This window comes from Macaca fascicularis, chromosome 16, assembly GCF_037993035.2.
Source record: "Macaca fascicularis isolate 582-1 chromosome 16, T2T-MFA8v1.1".
Lineage (NCBI taxonomy): Eukaryota > Metazoa > Chordata > Mammalia > Primates > Cercopithecidae > Macaca > Macaca fascicularis.
Window position 1 is genome coordinate 50,944,269 of NC_088390.1, and position 18,343 is coordinate 50,962,611.

General features: G+C 39.7%; 1 protein-coding gene across 12 annotated transcripts in view; it reads right to left on the reverse strand.

Moving 5' to 3' along the window:
* Positions 1 to 12,072, reverse strand: part of PCTP (phosphatidylcholine transfer protein) — a 110,695-nt gene extending 98,623 nt beyond the window's left edge. For all 12 annotated transcript variants that reach the window (XM_045375053.3, XM_045375055.3, XM_065531311.2 and 9 more), the window contains exon 1: positions 11,905 to 12,072. In XM_045375053.3, the coding sequence (XP_045230988.1) occupies positions 11,905 to 12,045 (141 nt within the window). In that variant the 5' untranslated portion in view covers positions 12,046 to 12,072. The remainder of the gene's footprint in view (positions 1 to 11,904) is intronic.
* Positions 12,073 to 18,343: the final 6,271 nt, after the last annotated feature.

Here is an 18,343-nt window from a genome sequence, read left to right on the forward strand (position 1 = left end):
TTGATATGAAAAAGCAAAACGTATTTGGCAAAGCTTTTATTGCTAGTATAATAAGATCTGATGTGTAAGATCTCTTTAAAATTAGAGATATAAATCCTTTGCAACATCGGCTTTATTTTTCCAAGCTTACCAACATTTGAATAAATGACTCCAAAGAAGTTTACTCAAGAGATTCTTGCCTTTTCCTGAAGCTCCTCCAGAAAACCACCTCTAACAGTGGCTCAATTTCCTTATCTAGACTAAAATATACTGGATACTTTTCTAATGCTCCAGTTATAAGACATTTAGTTTCCTACAATTCAAATAGTAAAAGGGTTATGTTGGTAGTAGAGAATTAGCCAGTATCATGTACAGAATACAACTGCCAGAAGAAACGTAAGACTTGATGTGGTAAACACTCCTTCTCTTTATTAAGAGAACCCCTGTGGCAATGTAAACAGTCAACAACTTCCCTGGCCTCCTCTGCAGGGAGAGGTAGACATGTGACTTCTCCCTGTTTTAAATGTGGACATGATGGTGGGAGCTGCCGCAACTATCCTATGACCAAGAGGCAATCAACATGAGAAATCGAGTAGAAAGACTCAGAGGGTTGCTGGCATCACTGATTGCTAAACCAATGACAGCAACTCTACCAATAGGTAGAACTCTCACCTATTTATTAGGTAAGATAAACGTGCCTCTGTTTGTCATTGATTGTCCAATTTTCTATTACTTGTAGCTAAAAACAATCCTAAGGAACCCTGCCATCCTAGATTACAGTGAAGGTTAAGAAATCCCCCACCTTTTGTGTTTCATAAAGTTTACCGCAGAGATCCACTACCCTTCCCTGTATGACTTAGATAAGACTCATGGATGCCCCCATTTACCTACAACAAGGCCAGACACAGACCCTCCAAATTTCCCTTTCTTTGTCTTATAAATGATTAGCTGAGCTGCCCACCCCCACTGATCAACCAGAACAAAATGCTTGTTAACCCAACTGGCTGAACTTTTCTCCTTCCTCTAGGCCCCTGAACTTTGGCCTATCCTAAACCAGAGCCAGCATACAGTCCCTCCTGAAAACAGGCTGGGCTTAGGGCAAAGTATTCGCTGATCTGCTATCCGATCACACCATCCTTTCATCCCACATCCCCGCATACGGTTCTTTCTAACGTTCTTTGCTCGTGGTTATAAAAGAACAGCTCTGCAACCCCCAAGATGCCTGCAGAGCTTATCGGCAAAGCACTCTTCCTACTGTAATACTTCTTTCCCTAACTCCTTGAAATAACCCATTTGAACACAAGTCTCTCCTTACCAAGTCCAGATTTATTTTTAAAAATTTGACATCAAGGTAAAAAAGTAGGCTGACAGAATAGTGCTGATAAGACTTATGAATATTTATGAGAAATATAATTACACGTAAATTCATTAAAACAGTACAGAAGTACATAAATGTTGCTAAAATGCACTGTCAAGGAAAGGAAGAGATAATGGACACTTTAATGGATATTAAATTGAGGTACAACATTTAGTTTTACACAAAGGCATACAAAACCCTACATGCCATGTTATAAAATTACTGTCTCCTGTGAATTAGTAACTCAGAAAATATATATAAATGTATATCTAATATATACTATTCTATATAAATACGTTATATATAGAATATATGTTACACATATTTATATGTATTTATATATAATATCAGCAGATATATATGTTTATATATAATGCCAGTAGGTCTATATATTTTTATATATACCTGCTACAGTAGACAGAGTGAATACCTGCTGGTATTCACTACATCTTGATCCCAAGAAGAAATCAAGCAGAGGCTTCTACTTGACTGCAGATTGGATTCTGTTTCCTTTGGTGATTTATTAGCAATACTGCAAAAGTCATGTATCTTGTATTTGAAGGAGTTTTCTAATCCCTTTGACCTGCTATACAGTCTTTCAATAATACTAGTAATTGTTTTTCTAAGCATGGTCCACTTTCCAAAGTTTTATATTCATTCTCTCATGTAACAGCTAAGATAGCCCTGTGATGTAGACAGGGAAGTTGGTGTTATCTCTGTCTTTACAGAAGGAAATGATGCTTAGAGAGGCCAACTTACTTGCCTAAGTCCTACAGCTAGTAACAGGACAGACAGAAAGAAATGGTGGTGTCTTTGCACACTGGCCCCTCCTATTCCCTACAATGTCTCCTTATTTAGCTGTATTTTCTCTGCATGTCATCCCCAAATCATTGTTCCAGACCACAAAGTAATGATAAAGATAAAGAAGACCCATCACACAGGATCTTAGAGCAGGAAGGGGTCTTAGCTCAACTGTGTAATATGAGTGACTTGCCAAGAGTCAGCTGATGACGCTGTTGGTGGCAAAGCCTGGATGAGAACCCATTCCTTCCCTAAGCCAGTACTCCTGCTCCAGGCCACCCAGAATGGACCTCCCACTGAGATGTTCCCCTGAGTCCCTAAGCCTGGTGTGTTTGCCCAACAGGCTTCCAAAGGGCCAGAAGAAGTATTTTTTTTAGATGCTGCTTCTGAGGGGTTCAGGAAAGAACCAGGAGAAAGGTAGGTATAGGGAAAGGATGAATATCATCACTTTCAACAGATGAGGTACTTTGCCAAGTTTTTCCATACACTATTCCAAAGTGTTGTCTCATAAATCAGAAAAGCTAGTCAGAAAAGACAGTGTGGTGGTTATAACATGGGCTCAGATTCACCGTCTGGGTAGAGTCTAAACTCTCCAATGCTAACCTGCAAAATGGGTCTAATAAGTTTCTACTTCATGGAATGATTATGAGGATTAAACTAGATAATCCATCTAAAGTTCTATTATGTGGTGCACATAATAAGTACTTAGTATATATTAGATATCGTTCCCATTAATAAGGTAGGTTATTATTTCATTAATAAGATAGGTATGATGATCTCTTTTTTCCAGATTAAAGAACTAGGATTGAGAACTGTAATGTATATTGTCAGGAAAACCAATATCTATAGTGCACCTGCTCTAAGCCAGGCTGTGCTTAATCATGAATACTTGTAATAATCCTGTGATGTAAGCATCGTTAGCTCCAATTCATAAGTGAAGAAATGGAGGCTGGAGACAGGGGAACGCATGGTCAGGAAATCTGTTACTGTTATCACTAGTTTTTGAGATGCTATTACTCTGGCTAACTTGTCTAAACATTAAACTGGTATATGTCTTAGCAATGATGATTCAAATGCATGGAAAAAAAAACAGCTGTGCAATTTATTCTCAATTATATTTATAGGGTTAAAGTATTCTGAGAAATATTATTGTCAATAGTACACTTATTTGTCCCAAGCAGAATAAACTCTGAAAGAGATACTATGCATTCACATATGAGATGTGTCAAAATGTCATAATGTTTCCAAATGACTTTTGCAAGCCCCACACAGGAGTAATCCCCTGTAGATGTCCCATCACCCAACCAGGCCTGGAGAAAGGCACCACTCATTCCCTCCAATTTATGGTGTTTATCTGAATTTACACCACTAACTACAAGGCGGTCTTGATAAATCACCTGTTCTCAAATCCTGTGAATGCACTTGTGAGCGTGCATTGAGTTCTCTTTGCCTGTCACGGAAGAGCTCATTTCCAATCCTCAGAGGGACAGGAAACCTCCCCCACCCCAATCTATTTATCTAAAAGCTGTCCAAGTCCATCCACTTTGGGGCAAGTAATAGACTCAGATGGTATGAAAAGTAAGCATTTTTCATCAAAGTAAAGCAGTTCTAATGGCAGAAGTCAAAGCTGCAGCTGCTGCTGGGAAGTATGTGCCAAGACTCTGTTACAAAGACAGACAGTTGGCTAAATCTGATTAAACATGTAAGACCTCTCTAAGAAAACGTGATAGGTCTAATCCCTAAGGGTTGCACACAGCTGGGTAAAATACTGATAGCTGATATTTACTGAGTATATACTGAATAGCAGGCACAGATCCAAGTGCTTTTACATGGATTATCCCACTTAATCCAAATAATGATACGAGGTATGGACCATCAGTAAACCCACTTTTCAGACAGGAAAACTGAGGCTTAAAGATGTTCTGCAAAATGTCCAGAAAAGGCACATTTATAGAGACAAGAACCTCCATTCAGCACTGCCCCCGATTCACCCGCTGGTTCACTCCAGATGTTGGTATGGTATTATGTCCAAGCATTCTGAATGCCTATACCCTTCCCTACAAGTCACCTCTCTTCTCAAGGGATTCCCAAGGCTGAATGAAACATTGGTGTTTTGTTTCATTAATAGCCACCTGTGTAATTGTCATACAGCAATCTGGTGAAAGACAGAGTGAGAGCATAAAGCTTGGCTTATATCTGGAGACAGAAGGGAGGCATCTTACTCCTTGCTCTCCCCTTCTTCCACCAAATCTGAACCTTGAGACCAGCATTCTCGTATGGCCTCATACCCACAGACTTATCCTAAGAGAGAAAAGCAAGGAGAGGGAAAACCTGAGGCTCTAACTTATCCATCCAGTTGCACACTCAAGGGAGACAGAAATGAAGGAGCTGGCCTTGGTCTATGGTGGGAAGTAGAATGCCACAGATGGTTGTCCTGGAGACATGGTGGCCCTGCCCACAATTAAGTTTCAGCTCCATAAGTGACCAGGGCTCAAGAATTATCCTATCAATCACGCTGGTAATCAGAAGGGTGAGAGAAAGGAGCAGAACAGCTTTACAATCCTGAAGTAAAGTGGTTCACGATGCTAACTGGGGAAGCAGAAGTAGGGATTTAACATCTATAGAGTGACATCTGTTCTCCTGTGAGTTGAATCTGTGTTTCTCTCTAAAGGCCAAACTTTCTCTCAGCCCAGCCTGCAGTTTTTCCCATCTTGCTGGCCTTTTGAGTATTTTAGTAGGTCAAGAGCACAGGAAAGAGCAGTCCCTGGGAAAGTACTGTCTGCTCCTCACCAAACTCTTTGATTAGAAGCCCTATTCAAGGACAAAAACGCAATTTAGGCTGTCCCTTCTCACAGTGCCAGGCATTTAGATTTAAAAACTTAATAAGTCAAGCCATCAGCCAGAGTTTTTCAGTCCAACATTTATTTTTTCTAAATTGAAGCTGTGAGCCTCTGAGCGCTGGTTTCACCCTCTACAGGCATGCTGCAGTGGTTAATGGCATAGTAACGAAGCCCAGAGCTCCTGCAAGGCCTGCCTGCAGATCACTGGAAGAGCTTTTCTAAGTGATCCATGACCCTTCTCCCAGGAGAACTTCTCAGCACTGCTCAGGGCACCACATTTACTCCCGAGTAGCCACTCACTTAAACATCAGGGAGAGGGAGTCCTAAGATGGATGTTGCTTTTGTTTTAAGACATTTTTTGGTCTCACTTTCACCTTTCAATTTCCATTGCATCTCATCTCTAGGGTATTCTACTGCCTCTGACTTTAGCTCTCAATGTCAGAACTGCCTCAGCACCATGCTAGATGCTCCCCATCCACCAGTGGTTCTCCAGGTCTGGTTCCTGGACCAGTAGCCTCAGCATCACTCAGCAGCTGGTTAGAAATATAATGCACAAAAAAAGAAGAGTATCTATCTATACACACACATACATGAACATAGAACATATTCATTGATAAGAATGTGGGTTACATTCATTGATGAGTGTGATTAGAATATATATACACACACATATATATACATGTGTATATATTCATATATATGTGTATATATATATATACACATACTGTATTTTCCACATATATATACACATATATGTGTGTGCATATCTCAGTTTCCTCATTTGCAAAACCAGGATAATACTTACCTTTCAGAGTTGTTGAGATGATTGTATGAAATATTTATAATATATATATTCTACATAGAATGTATAGAATATAGTCTATATAGAATACATAGAATATATATATTCTATATAGAATACATAGTATATACACACATGCTTGTGTGTGTATATACACATATGTGTGTGTATATATGTGTGTATATATATTCTCATGCACACTCAATACATGCTTGTGTGTATATACACACACATATATATGTGTGTGTACACATATATATCTAAATGCACACTCAATGCATGCTCAAGTTTGAGATTCTAACACACACTCAGTTTGAGAACCATTCTGCCATGTATCATTTCGTTCAATCCTCTCAACAACCCTGAAAGGTAAGTATTATCCAGGCTTTGCAAATGAGGAAACTGAGATTTCAAAATGAAAAAGTAACTGATTAATATCACCTGGCCAGTAAGTGGGGCCTGGCCCCTGGCTACTCTTTAATCTCATATCCACTCCAGTCCTGTGGGCCTCCTGGCTCCTCCTGGAAAACGAGGCAAGCTCAGCCTAGCTGAGGGACTAGCATCCAGTGTTCCCTCTATCTCAGTGGCTTAAAAGCCAGCATGCTCATGTGAATCTCCTGATAAGCTTATATATAGATATGTGTGTGTATATATACACACACACACATTCATAATACACACACACGTGTGTAAAAAATGGTTTATTATGAAAGATTTCAAACATACACAGAAGTAGAGAGGACAAAATAATTAACCCCTATGTGAAGGGGAGCCTATCAAAAGGACCACCCAAGCCTCACCGTAGACCAGTTAAACCTGAATCCCTAAGGTAGGGCTTGGTATTGTTTGTAAAGCTCTCTCAAGTGATTCCAATCTGCTTGAACTTTGAGAAACACTCTCAGATTCATTTCTCCTCCAGATACTTGCATTATTCAAATTGGCCAAATGTTACCTCCACAGGGAGCCTTTCTGGACTCCCTTATCTGAAACACATCACATCACCCCTGGCTACCCTGCCATGCCATCTCTCTATCCCTTTATCTCGCTTTATTTTCTTTATAGCATTTTCTTTAAAGCACTTGATAGTATTTCCCACTGGACATTTCATCATATACTACGGGCTTATTCTCATCAATGAATATGATCCATGTTCAAGTAGTTCATTCATTGAAGCAGCAGCACCACGTTCCTCCTTCACCACTTATCCCCAGGGTCTGCGAAGACAGTAGCACATGGGAGGCAGTTGATGAATATCTCCCAAATGAATGAATGAATGATAGAGGAACAGAGCTGAAAGTCTCACACAGGACTATCTGACTCCAAAATCCATGCTTTTCCCACAATACCCATGGCAGCCCTGGTCTAGTTTTGCTTTAGCTGCCGGAAACAGAATGTAGTTCTTGTCTTGAAGCAAGCTGTGTATTTAGTACTGAGTTTATCATAGTAGACTGTTCATGTTAGTTACTAGTTATGAGGTCTTATGTGGCTCGCTCAACAACTCTGAATCTTATTTCCATTTGTAAAGTAAGCCCGTTCTTGCCTATCTTCCACATCTGTTTAGAAGGATAAATGAAAACTTATAGGACAGCATTTATAATTTGCAGCATCAAATAAAGTTATTATCATTACAATATGGAGAAGAAATAAGAGAGGAAGGAAACAGAGTAGGCAAAGAAAGGAGAAGTAGAGGAAAAAGATGATGGTGTTGGGCAGCATGGCTTAGAAGTAACTTTCCAGTCCAAAACTTTGTGATTTAATAGAAAAATAGAAAACAAAAAAAAAATTATCAAAATTTTGTACATCAAATGTTGTACATCAAAATTGCCCACTTGTCCAAGAACGGGATTCAGAATCATTTGTGTCTACTAAATAAAGGATATAATTCTATTATTTTTATTTTAAAATACAATTTGCTACATTGAAATCTCTTTTAAGAGCCTCTACTCCTTTCAGTCTTTTAAAAACACATAACAGTAACTTTGTTACAGCATCATTTAAATCATGGTCACAATTTTCTTTTTCTCTATCCTTGTTTCAAATCCTGTTCAAGAGCCCCAAGAAGTCACATAGCTTTGGCCTTAGGTTGGCCACCTCTATGCTGACTGTGGGAAGCAAAGCAAAGGGTCATCACAACCAGCTCGTACCACACAGTAGCAAGCATGCTATGCACAATTGGGTCCTTAAAGGACCATCAGTCCAGCCGATGCCCATAACTTCAAAACGAAGCCACGAGAATCTTCAGGGGAGCAACTCTATCTTAGATCCATTTCCATAGATGGAAATCTGACCCACTGCAGATCCTCAATAAAGGCTGAATGAAGTATATAAACAAATGGTCTCTGGTCTCCTTTCTGAATACAGTACTTGTGATATTATGAGCTACATATATAAAATATATACCTATACATATATGTGTGTATATAAATATATAATTTACACATGTGTGTATACATATGTGTTGGGTGTGTGTATTGGACATAGAGTATACACACATACCCACATACATACTCCAGTACTGTACATCCAATACACACACACACACACACACATATAGGTTTCTATCCACTGTTCCTGGTTCATAACTTTCATAGCCCTTGCTATAGTCTTTTGTATGTTGGTGCATTTTAGGCCTCAGGAGTTGAGCCAAGAGTTGTAAGACCTTCATCCCAGGGAGGGTCCTGCCCCATACCCTGGAAGAAGGAATGCTGCATGGAGAGGCCTGAAGAATCTGGACAGGCCTTCTTGGCTTTCCCCAATCAGTCTATTAATATGAGCTCAGACCCTTTCTGTCCAGTCACATTTCAACACTGTTGTCCATGCTTCAGTCATACCTAGCCAATGAAGTTTCCATAAAAGGCCCAAGAGGACGGGGTTCAGAGAGTTTCTGGATAGCTGAACTCAAAGAGGTTCCTGCAGAGTGACGCATCCAAGGAGGGCATGGAAGTTCCAAGACCCTTCCCCCATACCTCATCTTATGCATCTGTATCCTTTGTAATATCCTTTATAATAAACCAGTAAACGCAAGCAAGTGTTTCCCTGAGTTCTGTCAGCCTCTCTAGTAAATTAATTGAATCCAAGGAGAGGGCCATGGGATCCCCTATTTATAGCCAGTTGGTCAGAAGCACAGGTAAAACAACCTGGGGCTTTCAACTAGCATTGCAAGTGGCAGGGAAGAGGGGGTTAATCTTGTGGGACTGGGACCTCAACCTATGGGATCTGACACTATTTCCAGGTAGGTAGTGTCAACACTGAACAGGAGGACACCTAGGTGATGTCCACTGCACAACTGACTGCTTACTTGGTGTTTGGGGAGAAATCCTCAGACATTTGGTCACAGGAGTCTTCTGTGCTACTGTGTTGTCGGTGATGTTGAGATAATGAAAAAAACACAGTTTGAGTTTTATTCTCTAACACAATACTGTACCTCCAATAATGAGGACTCACCCTCCTAAAATGGTCCAACCCACATGCGGGAAGCTTTATTAGAAAAAGAGCATGTGTAGCTTGGGCAAAGAGTAGGGGCTTCATGGGCAGATGGACTTGGATCTAAATCCCAGTTTCATTCACCACTTCTTAGCCATGTGCCTTGCATATGTCACTGACTTTCCCTAGACCTCAACTGCCTTGTCTTTATACAGGGAAGATGGCACAGTGGTCTGGGCTGGCTAGAGGAGAAGATGCCAGGTCTATGGACAAGTAATGGAAGAGAATGATGGAAATGTGAGTTGAAACCAAATTAGTTCAGTGTACCCACCAGGCAGCATTTGCCTTCTGTTTGGAGAGGCAATGTAGGAGCATGTTGAAGGCACAGAACTGGAGGCAGACAGCTGGGCTTGGATCCTAGCTGGAATCTTGAGCAACCAACTTAACCTTTCTATGCAATCATTTACATATAGGTAAAAAGGTGATCATCATAGCACCTTATCATAGAGTTGATGCAAGGATTGAGTAAATCAATACTTCCAAAACACTTAGCACCTGAATTATAAGAAATCACGCAATAAATGTTAGCTATTACAGTGATGATTATTACTATTTCTGCAATCAATAGGCCACTGAAAAGGTAGTGATAAGATCACTGCTTCTCAGATGTTTGATTGCACTGTAAGGTGTAGGATAGACAAGAGCAGAGAGATGGTAGGCCAAGAAACTAGTTAAGAGGTCACTGCAGTTCTAAGTGAGGGGTGCTGAGTACCCAAAGTTGCAAAGATAAAGAAAAGAAAATGAGAGGAAATAAGTCAGATGCTAGATATGTCTGAGCAGTTGAATCAACAAAACTTGGCCAAAGTCTTCATGTGGCTGGTAAGAAAAATGGAATAGCAGAGAAGATAAAAGAATTTTGTCTGACTGGGTGTGGCGACTCATCCCTGTAATCCTACCACTTTGGGAGGCTGAGGGCTAAGGCAGGAGGATTGCTTGAGCCCAGAAGTTCAAGACCAACCTGGGCAACATAGCAAGGCCTCATCTCTAAAACATAAAAAATAAAAGAAAGACTTTGTCTGAAAATGTATCAATTTTCAAACTAAGGTGCCTTTTAAAGTTATACTAAGAAACTAATTCTGTCTTTTCTAGATTGTGAGCTCTTGATCATCTTGTTATACCCAATGGTCCTTGTACACAGCAAGTATTCAGAGTTTCTTGAGTGAGTAATCCATCAAGATATAACATCTGTATACAGAAAAAAAAGTAAATACGGCACTTATCCACTTGTAGTATCTGCTGTGTTCTGGATTATGAAAAGGCCAGCCGTACTAATTTGTAAGTATTCAAAGTAGCATGTTTTATAGTCCCACTAACTGGAGAGGGATGGACTGCCTCCAAAGGAAATATGTATGTATTTAGACAAGAAAATTCTTCATAATACCTATATTCTCCATTTATTTAGAGTAGGATTTCTCAACCTTGGCAATATTACAATTTGGGACTGGATAATTCTTCCCTGGGAGAGGTAGGGGGTCACTATCCTGTGCATTGTAGAGTTATCTACAGCTATCAAATTTTCACACATATCTGACAGATTGGATTTGAATCCCCTAACAACCCTGCAATGAGGCAAGCAAGGTTTTCATTCCTGTTTAACAGGTGAGCAACTTCTAAATATTGCAAACGTTTGTTTTCTGTTTTAAAAGATAAAAATACTATATTTGATGTAAACAAAAATGCAATTGCCTAAAAGGCAACTACATGTTTGACATTCACAAGATCATGAACCCTCCAATCCCACCTCTGGTATTCATTTATCTGGGCCCTTTCAGGAGTAACTTTACCCTCGAGGCCTGTTGCTTTCACCTATGAAACTTGGTGTTTAACCAGGTGAGCATGAGGTATCCTCCTAACTCTACCACTATAATACCCTGATCCTGTATTAAGAAACTTCAATTTCACCCACATTGCCTGCAGGCAACTTTTAACCTACTTGCCATGCTGCGACTCTTACACAAAGCAACTGATGACAAGCCTTGGATGACAGGCCTCAGAGGCAATGCCTTCCACCTGGATGGCTACCTGGTTGCAAAGACTTTAACAACCAATCCCATTTCTCCTACATCTTTACTCCTTCTGCCTGAAGCTTCGGACTCAACTTACCAAGTGCAACTAGGAAGGAAGGGGCAACAACCAAAAGAAACCAGTCACTAAAATAGCAGGGCCCTTCTCGGTAACCCCCGACACTCACCACCCTGCACATCCAGTCCTTTTAAAGTTCTGTTTCTTTTCCTCCTATATCCAAGCCCCAAGATACCGTCCATCCCCCACCCCCAGACCCCCATATGCCACGCATTGGAGAGTGAGGATCAACGTCCCTTGCAGATGTGTGCACGGGCCTAGGAACCAGCTTACCCACGTTTCAACTGTCATTAACTTCTAACTAACTACATGCCCCACGGGGCCTGACCTGAGGCTGAACTCCTATGACTTTCCAACTCCCCTGGATCTGCACGCAGTCACTTGGAGGCACCGCCCCTGCGCTAGCTCCAGGGCTTGAGACAGGGTCGGGGCGGAGCTCCTCCCTGAGCTGGAGAAGACCCGCCCCTGTCCCTTCCGCGACTGCCGCCCCGCGCTCCCTGCGGGGAGGTCGACCCCGGCGCATTCTAGGCCCCGCGGTGCTCCAGCGGGTTGGCCGCTACCTGGTCCAGCAGCCGGTAGATGCTGATGCCCGAGGTCTCCACTAGAAGCTGCCAGTCGGCCCCGGCCAGAGCGGGCTGCTGGAGCTCGGCGCAGGCCTCCCGGAACTGCTCCCCCGAGAAGCTGCCCGCGGCCAGCTCCATCCTTCCGCAGTCCGGGCTCCTCCGCCTGGAGGACAGGCCGCGGACACCCTTGTTGTGGGCCTCGGGGCGGGGCGACCGAGCGGCCCCAGCGTCATTGACAGGAAACTGAGGAGGAGGCGGGGCCTAGACTGGAGGAGCGGCCTGAGGGTGGGGCCCTGGAGGGGCGGGCCTAGAAAAGTGGGCGGGACTGAGCAAGGAGTGAGGAGGATAGACAAGAAGTAAAAGGAGAAAAATTGGACTTGATGTGGGGAAGGAAGGAAGAGCTAGAGAAGTGAGGAGGCTTTCAGAGGGAAGGGAAAAGGAAGAGGAAGGGAGACAGTGATGTCACCTCAAAAACACCTCCTCAGTAGCCCATCTCATACTCCCTGTTACCCCCATAATCTACAGAGCTGTTTGAGTGTCTCTCATTTACCTTTCTGAATAAAGTAAAGAAAGCCTATTTGGTAGACGTGAGAGGAGAGGTGGGCAGAGTAGAAAAGCTGGAAAAATCCGAAGGGGTCAAATGCCAGAACTGTATTTCAATATAATTTCTCTTCTTTCTGCTATACATTTTAAAACATTATTCTGAGACAAGGTCCATTGGATTCACTAGAAGACTCAAGGGGTTTATGACACCAAAACAGTTTAGAAACCTAATCCATAATGGATCTACCAGGTTGTTGCCACCCTAGAGGGTAGAAACTGATCAGAAATGTGTCATACTAGGTGTCATACACCTATGATTTCTGCAACTTGCATAATTTAGCTCACTGTGCAACTCAAACATCTTCTTGTTTCTTTGAAGTCCCTTGGGTAATACTGTATTTCCCATCAGCAGACTGTACTACCTGACTTTGAATAAAGTAGGTCGTTTAAACATCATAACGATGTAACAGCCACATGAGTGCCAATAAACTCTGAAAACTCATGTTTCCTAATCTGTAAAATGGGTCAAGAATTGTGCTACCAGTTACAGCTGAGGAGGTGGTTGAACAAGGAATAATTTTGCACAGTGCCTGTCCAAGTAAATGTTCAATAAAAATTTCCACTTGTTTTGCATTACTGTATTGAAATGTTTTTCTTTCCTTACTTGAAGGAAAGTTGATGGCAAACTCTTCATTTATGCGAATTTCCAGTCAGGCAAATGATCACATTTGGCAGCTTCCTTAGTTAGACACAGCAGAGATAAATAATTGCTTTTCTCAAGTCAGTCCTGGTTCTGTTTTGTTTTATAGGTGTGGAAAGAGAGATGTGAAATTTTCCTAGACTAAATGCACAAAAGTTTAGACTTGACATACTTTCCAACTGTTTTATAATGCCTTGTAAATTTTCTATGTTTTGTAAATCTATATTTTATTTAAATAGAAATTCATTGCTTGAAAAAGCAATTGTGTAAAAAAACCTATTGGCTATGAAGTATTTTCAAGTATCTTCAAGGAATACATTGTAAAGGTTTGATTTGATAAAGCTGTATTACTGTATAGCAATAGACTAATGGAGACAAGCATAACAGCACAAACGACATCATGCAAGATATAAGGCATGCAATTCAAATTGTATTTATTATATGTGTTTAAAAGTGTGTTGCCTGTTAAACTCAGGAGAAAAATAAATATACCCTTGAATATGCTGAGATTTACACTCAATTATTTTATTACAGTTAATGAAATAATAATGTTAGGAAATATTTTATGGTATCTTTAAAGTCTAAACACAGCTTGGAAAGGGATCCAAGAAGGCCTGTTCTTGAGCAATTGCCTTAATAGCCTGTTTCCTTTGTGAAAAAAAAAACTCTGAAAGAACTTCTGGCAAAATGGCAGCTGATGCTCCTGGCTTCAAACATGGAAATGTTGGTGAAAACGTGTTGAAAATAGTTGTAAATACATAACTTAGCTGAAAAGTGAAAAAGGGTACTTCCAGGTTTCAGAAAGGGAAGAGAGAATGAAAGTCAGCGACACCAGCTCCTGGATATTCTTAGAATGGATGACTGGTCCTCACCCCACCTCTCCATGCAATGTTTCCCCGCGGAAGAACTTCCATTAGGAAAATATGTTTGGCCTTACTCATCTGCTCAACTCCTACTCTGGAGAAGATGAGTGATTTAAATGCAGTCATGCATTGCTTAACAACAGGGATATATTCTGAGAAATGTGTCATCAGGCAATTGCATCCTAAAGCATACATCATAGAGTGCACTTACACAAACCCAGATGGTAGAGCCTACTACATATGTAGGCTATATGGTACAGCCTCTTGTTCCTGGGCTACAAACCTGTACAGCAGGTTACTGTATTGAATACTGAAGGCAATTGTAACACAATGGTATTTGTGTATCCAAACCTAATTAACATAGAAAAGTAAAATAAAAATATGGTGCTATAATTGTAAGGGACCATCACCATCTATGCAATCCAACATCGACCAAAATGTTATTATGGTATGCATGACTATAGTTGATGAGTTTGGGAGAAGGAACTACTGGTCATAGCTAGATCAACCCTTCTGGCTCTTCCTTTTTAGCAACTGTCTACTTGTAGAAAATATGCATTCTCATCTGCCCTAGGTTATATAGTAGACTCAAGAGGACAGGCTCTGACACCAGAATCCAGGTTTCCTAATGATGCCTGTGCCTGGAGGGCAAGTTTGGTTATAGGCAGAGTGTTATAATTCTATTGTTGCCAAAAACCCAAGCCCTGTTCTCCAAGCAGCTTTATTTGTAATAATGGTGAAATGCTGATCCATTGTCTGATTAGCATCTACCTTTTATTTGATTCAGAATGCAGGTGGGGAAGAGAAGAGCATTGACTTTGAAAAATAAGTAGACCCTCCATAAATAGAAAATATAGTTATTAAAATTAAAAACTTAGAAGAAAGGTAAAAGAGTTGCCCTACCACAGTCAAGAGAGATCAGGGAATAAGAAAGTAGCTGTGGTGAGTAAATTCCCCAGGAAGCAGAACAGAGGTATAAAGAAACGGAAAACATGAAAGAGTAATTAAGAGACATGAAGGACACATTGAAAAGGCCAAACACTTCTGACTGAAGCCCCATAAGTAGAGAATAAAGAGGCCAGGGGATGGGATGGGTGGGGGAGAATACAGAAATAAAAAGGCACATATAAAAATAAAGTGGAACTAAAGTTCTAACCTACAGAAACCGGGAACAAGGGAGGGCAAGGTCAGAGTTGTGTTTAGGAGGCAGATGCAAGATATTAACTTCAGTGGTGTTTAGTTTAACTGTGCATATTAAACTTTAAGGATATGAACTCTCAAAACTCAATGATAAAAACAAAACTACCCAATAAAAATAGGTTTAAAAAATGTAAACACACACTTCACCAAAAAATATATACTAGTGGCAAATAAGAATATGAAGAGATGCTCAACAACGTCAGTCAATAGCATCCTGTAAATTAAAATCACAATGAGGTGCCACTATGGCTATTTTAGAATAGCTAAAAATTAAAAAGACTAATCAAAGCAAGTGCTAGCAAGGATGCTGAGGAACCAGAACTCTCACACATTGCTGGTAAAAATGAAAACAGTACAAATGCTTTGAAAAACTGACAATTTTTTAAAAAGTTAAACATACACTTACCATACAATCCAATCATCATACTCCTAGGTATTCACCCAAGAGAAAAAAATAAAGCATTGTCCAAACATTGACTTGTACACAAGTGTTCATGGAAGCTTTATTCGTATTAGCCCAAAACTGGAAACAACCCAAGTGACCTTTAATGGGTGAATGGATAAAACAAGTTGTGATATATTCACCAATGCAGTACAATTCAGTGTGTGTGTGGGGGGGGTGGGTGTGTGTGGGGGGGTGGGTGTGTGTGGGGGGGTGTTCCTTGCTCTGTCCATTAAAATGATCTGGTAGGCTAGAAGCATTGGCACATCATTAGCATTGAGCAGACCTGTGGCCCAGTTCTTGGCTTCTATATATCATTGTCTACTAAAAGGTTCTTGGAAAAAAGACTAATTCTAGAACTGGGGCGGGGAACTTCTAAAGTAAGCCTAAAACATGTTGTGCCTGCGAATAAGGAGATGTTCAAAGACAATTAGAGTTATGTCAAAAAGATATGGTAGTTGACTTGAAAGAGTTCCCATTCTCCAAATTTTGGGAAATTTGAGATCACAAAGAATAGTTACAGTAATGGATTATAAAATACTGAATTTATAAAGAAATCCATGTGTCCACAGTGTTACTGAATTTTTTAAAAAGTAGGGAAGAAAAATAGGGAAGGCAGAGAGGAGAAAAGCTTTTTCTTTAGAAAAGAATGCCAAAACATTCAGGTAGAAAGAGTGTCAAAATTTGAAAACTTGCATTCTTTGACCCCCATATGAATATAATTAATAGATTTAGGCAAGGATCATAAATGGATGCTGCAACCACTGGGTGGAAGGGCATGCAGATTAGACTTTTCATTTGATTGCAAAGCATCACCTGTTGATTACTTACTACTTACAGACAGGAAAGTGTAACTTTATAATGGGAAGATCTAGTGGTTGCCACCTTAACCAAGTTATCAATTGCATCACAAATAGTGGGACAACTGACATCACAGACTCCATGAGGTGATGCAATAAGTTTATAATATCATCTAAACATTTTTGCTAAAATGTCTAACTTGTAACTAATCATAAGACACCAATCGGATAAATCCAGTAAGTGGAACATTTCTCAGAATAACTAGTAAAACAAGTCAATATGAAAGAAACTATTCTAAAAGTCAAGGGAAATAACAGTTATGTGTCATGCATAAATCTTGAATCACGGATTAGGAAAAAGCCATTAAAAGGCATTTCTGGGATAATTGGGGGTATCTGTTTATGCACCACTTTTAGAAAATATTATAAAACTACTGTTAACTTTGTAGGTGTAAAAAATGTTATTGTGGTTGAGTGGAAGAATGTTCTTATTCTTGAGAAATGAATGCTGAATCATTTAGGGGTGAAGCAGCATGATACTTGCATCTTACATTCAAATGGTTCCACTGAAAAAAAGTGTGATTGATACATAGATAGAGAAGCAAAAGTGACAAAACTAAATAATTGATAAATGTAGATGAAAGGTAGACAGGCTTTTATTTTCCATTTCTTCAACTTTTCTGCATATTTGAAATTATTCAAAATAAAAATTTAGGAAAAACCCAGATATATGTATTTATAAGAGACCATAACTAAAACATAATTACACAGAAATGTGAAGTTAAAGGTATGGAAAACATATATAAGTAAATCTGAAACAAAAGAAAGCTTGTGTGACTCCTAAAATATCAGACTAAATGGACTTTAAAAGAAAAAAGTTAATAGAAGTTTCTGAGTTAATGACAAAAGGACAACTCTCCAGGTATTCGGAATGCTTAAATTTGTATGTATTCATTTTACAGCTAATCTCAAACACGTAAGGCAAAAATTATCATCAGTATAAGGAGAAATCAGCAAATTCATAATTACAGTGGAACATTTTAAGACTCTTTTTTAGGAAATTGACCAAGCAGACAAAAAAACTGGTAGATAGGGAAGATTTCAGCATAAAACTCAACATGCTTGATCTAAAGGTCATCTATAGAACCTCATACTCAATAAGTAGTACACACCTAACATCTGCAAATCCTCATAAAACATTCATTAAAACTGGCAATCTTGTAAGCCACAAGGGATGTTTTCAACAAATACAGAAGAATCAGTATTGTTCTCCAATGACAGTGCAAGAAAGAAATAGAAGAAGAAGGAGAAAACAAACAAAAATAGCCAGTTTCTGCCCCCTATACATTTGGAAAACAAAACAAATACAAACTTATTCCAGGAGCTAGCCCACGACTAATTCCCTGTATTAAATTCATTTCTGCTTAGATACCTAGAGAGTGTGTGTTTTCTGCACTGACCTCTCACTGATACTATACACATGGCTTAAGATACTTAATATTTAAACACCATTTCTATCTATCCAAACTGTAAATCCAATGGTATTTAAATAGAATCCCATAAAGGGTGTCCAAGGAACTTGACACACCAGTTCCAAAATTTATAAGAAAGTGTTAAATGCCAAGTGATTTGAAAACATAGAAAAGCAATTTTTAACATAAGAGGGAAAAAATAAAAAAACTCTCTATAAGATATTAGGATTTATCATGAAGAAAATAATATAATATTGACCTAGGGCTAGGAAAAAAATGATTTTAAAAAAACTCATGTAACAGCTTTCTATCCATAATCAAGTCCATGTACGTTTTGAAACACAGTACATAAGCAAGGATGGACAATTTTAAAACTGCTGTTGGAACAACTGGCTATCCTTATTTTTAAAATTATA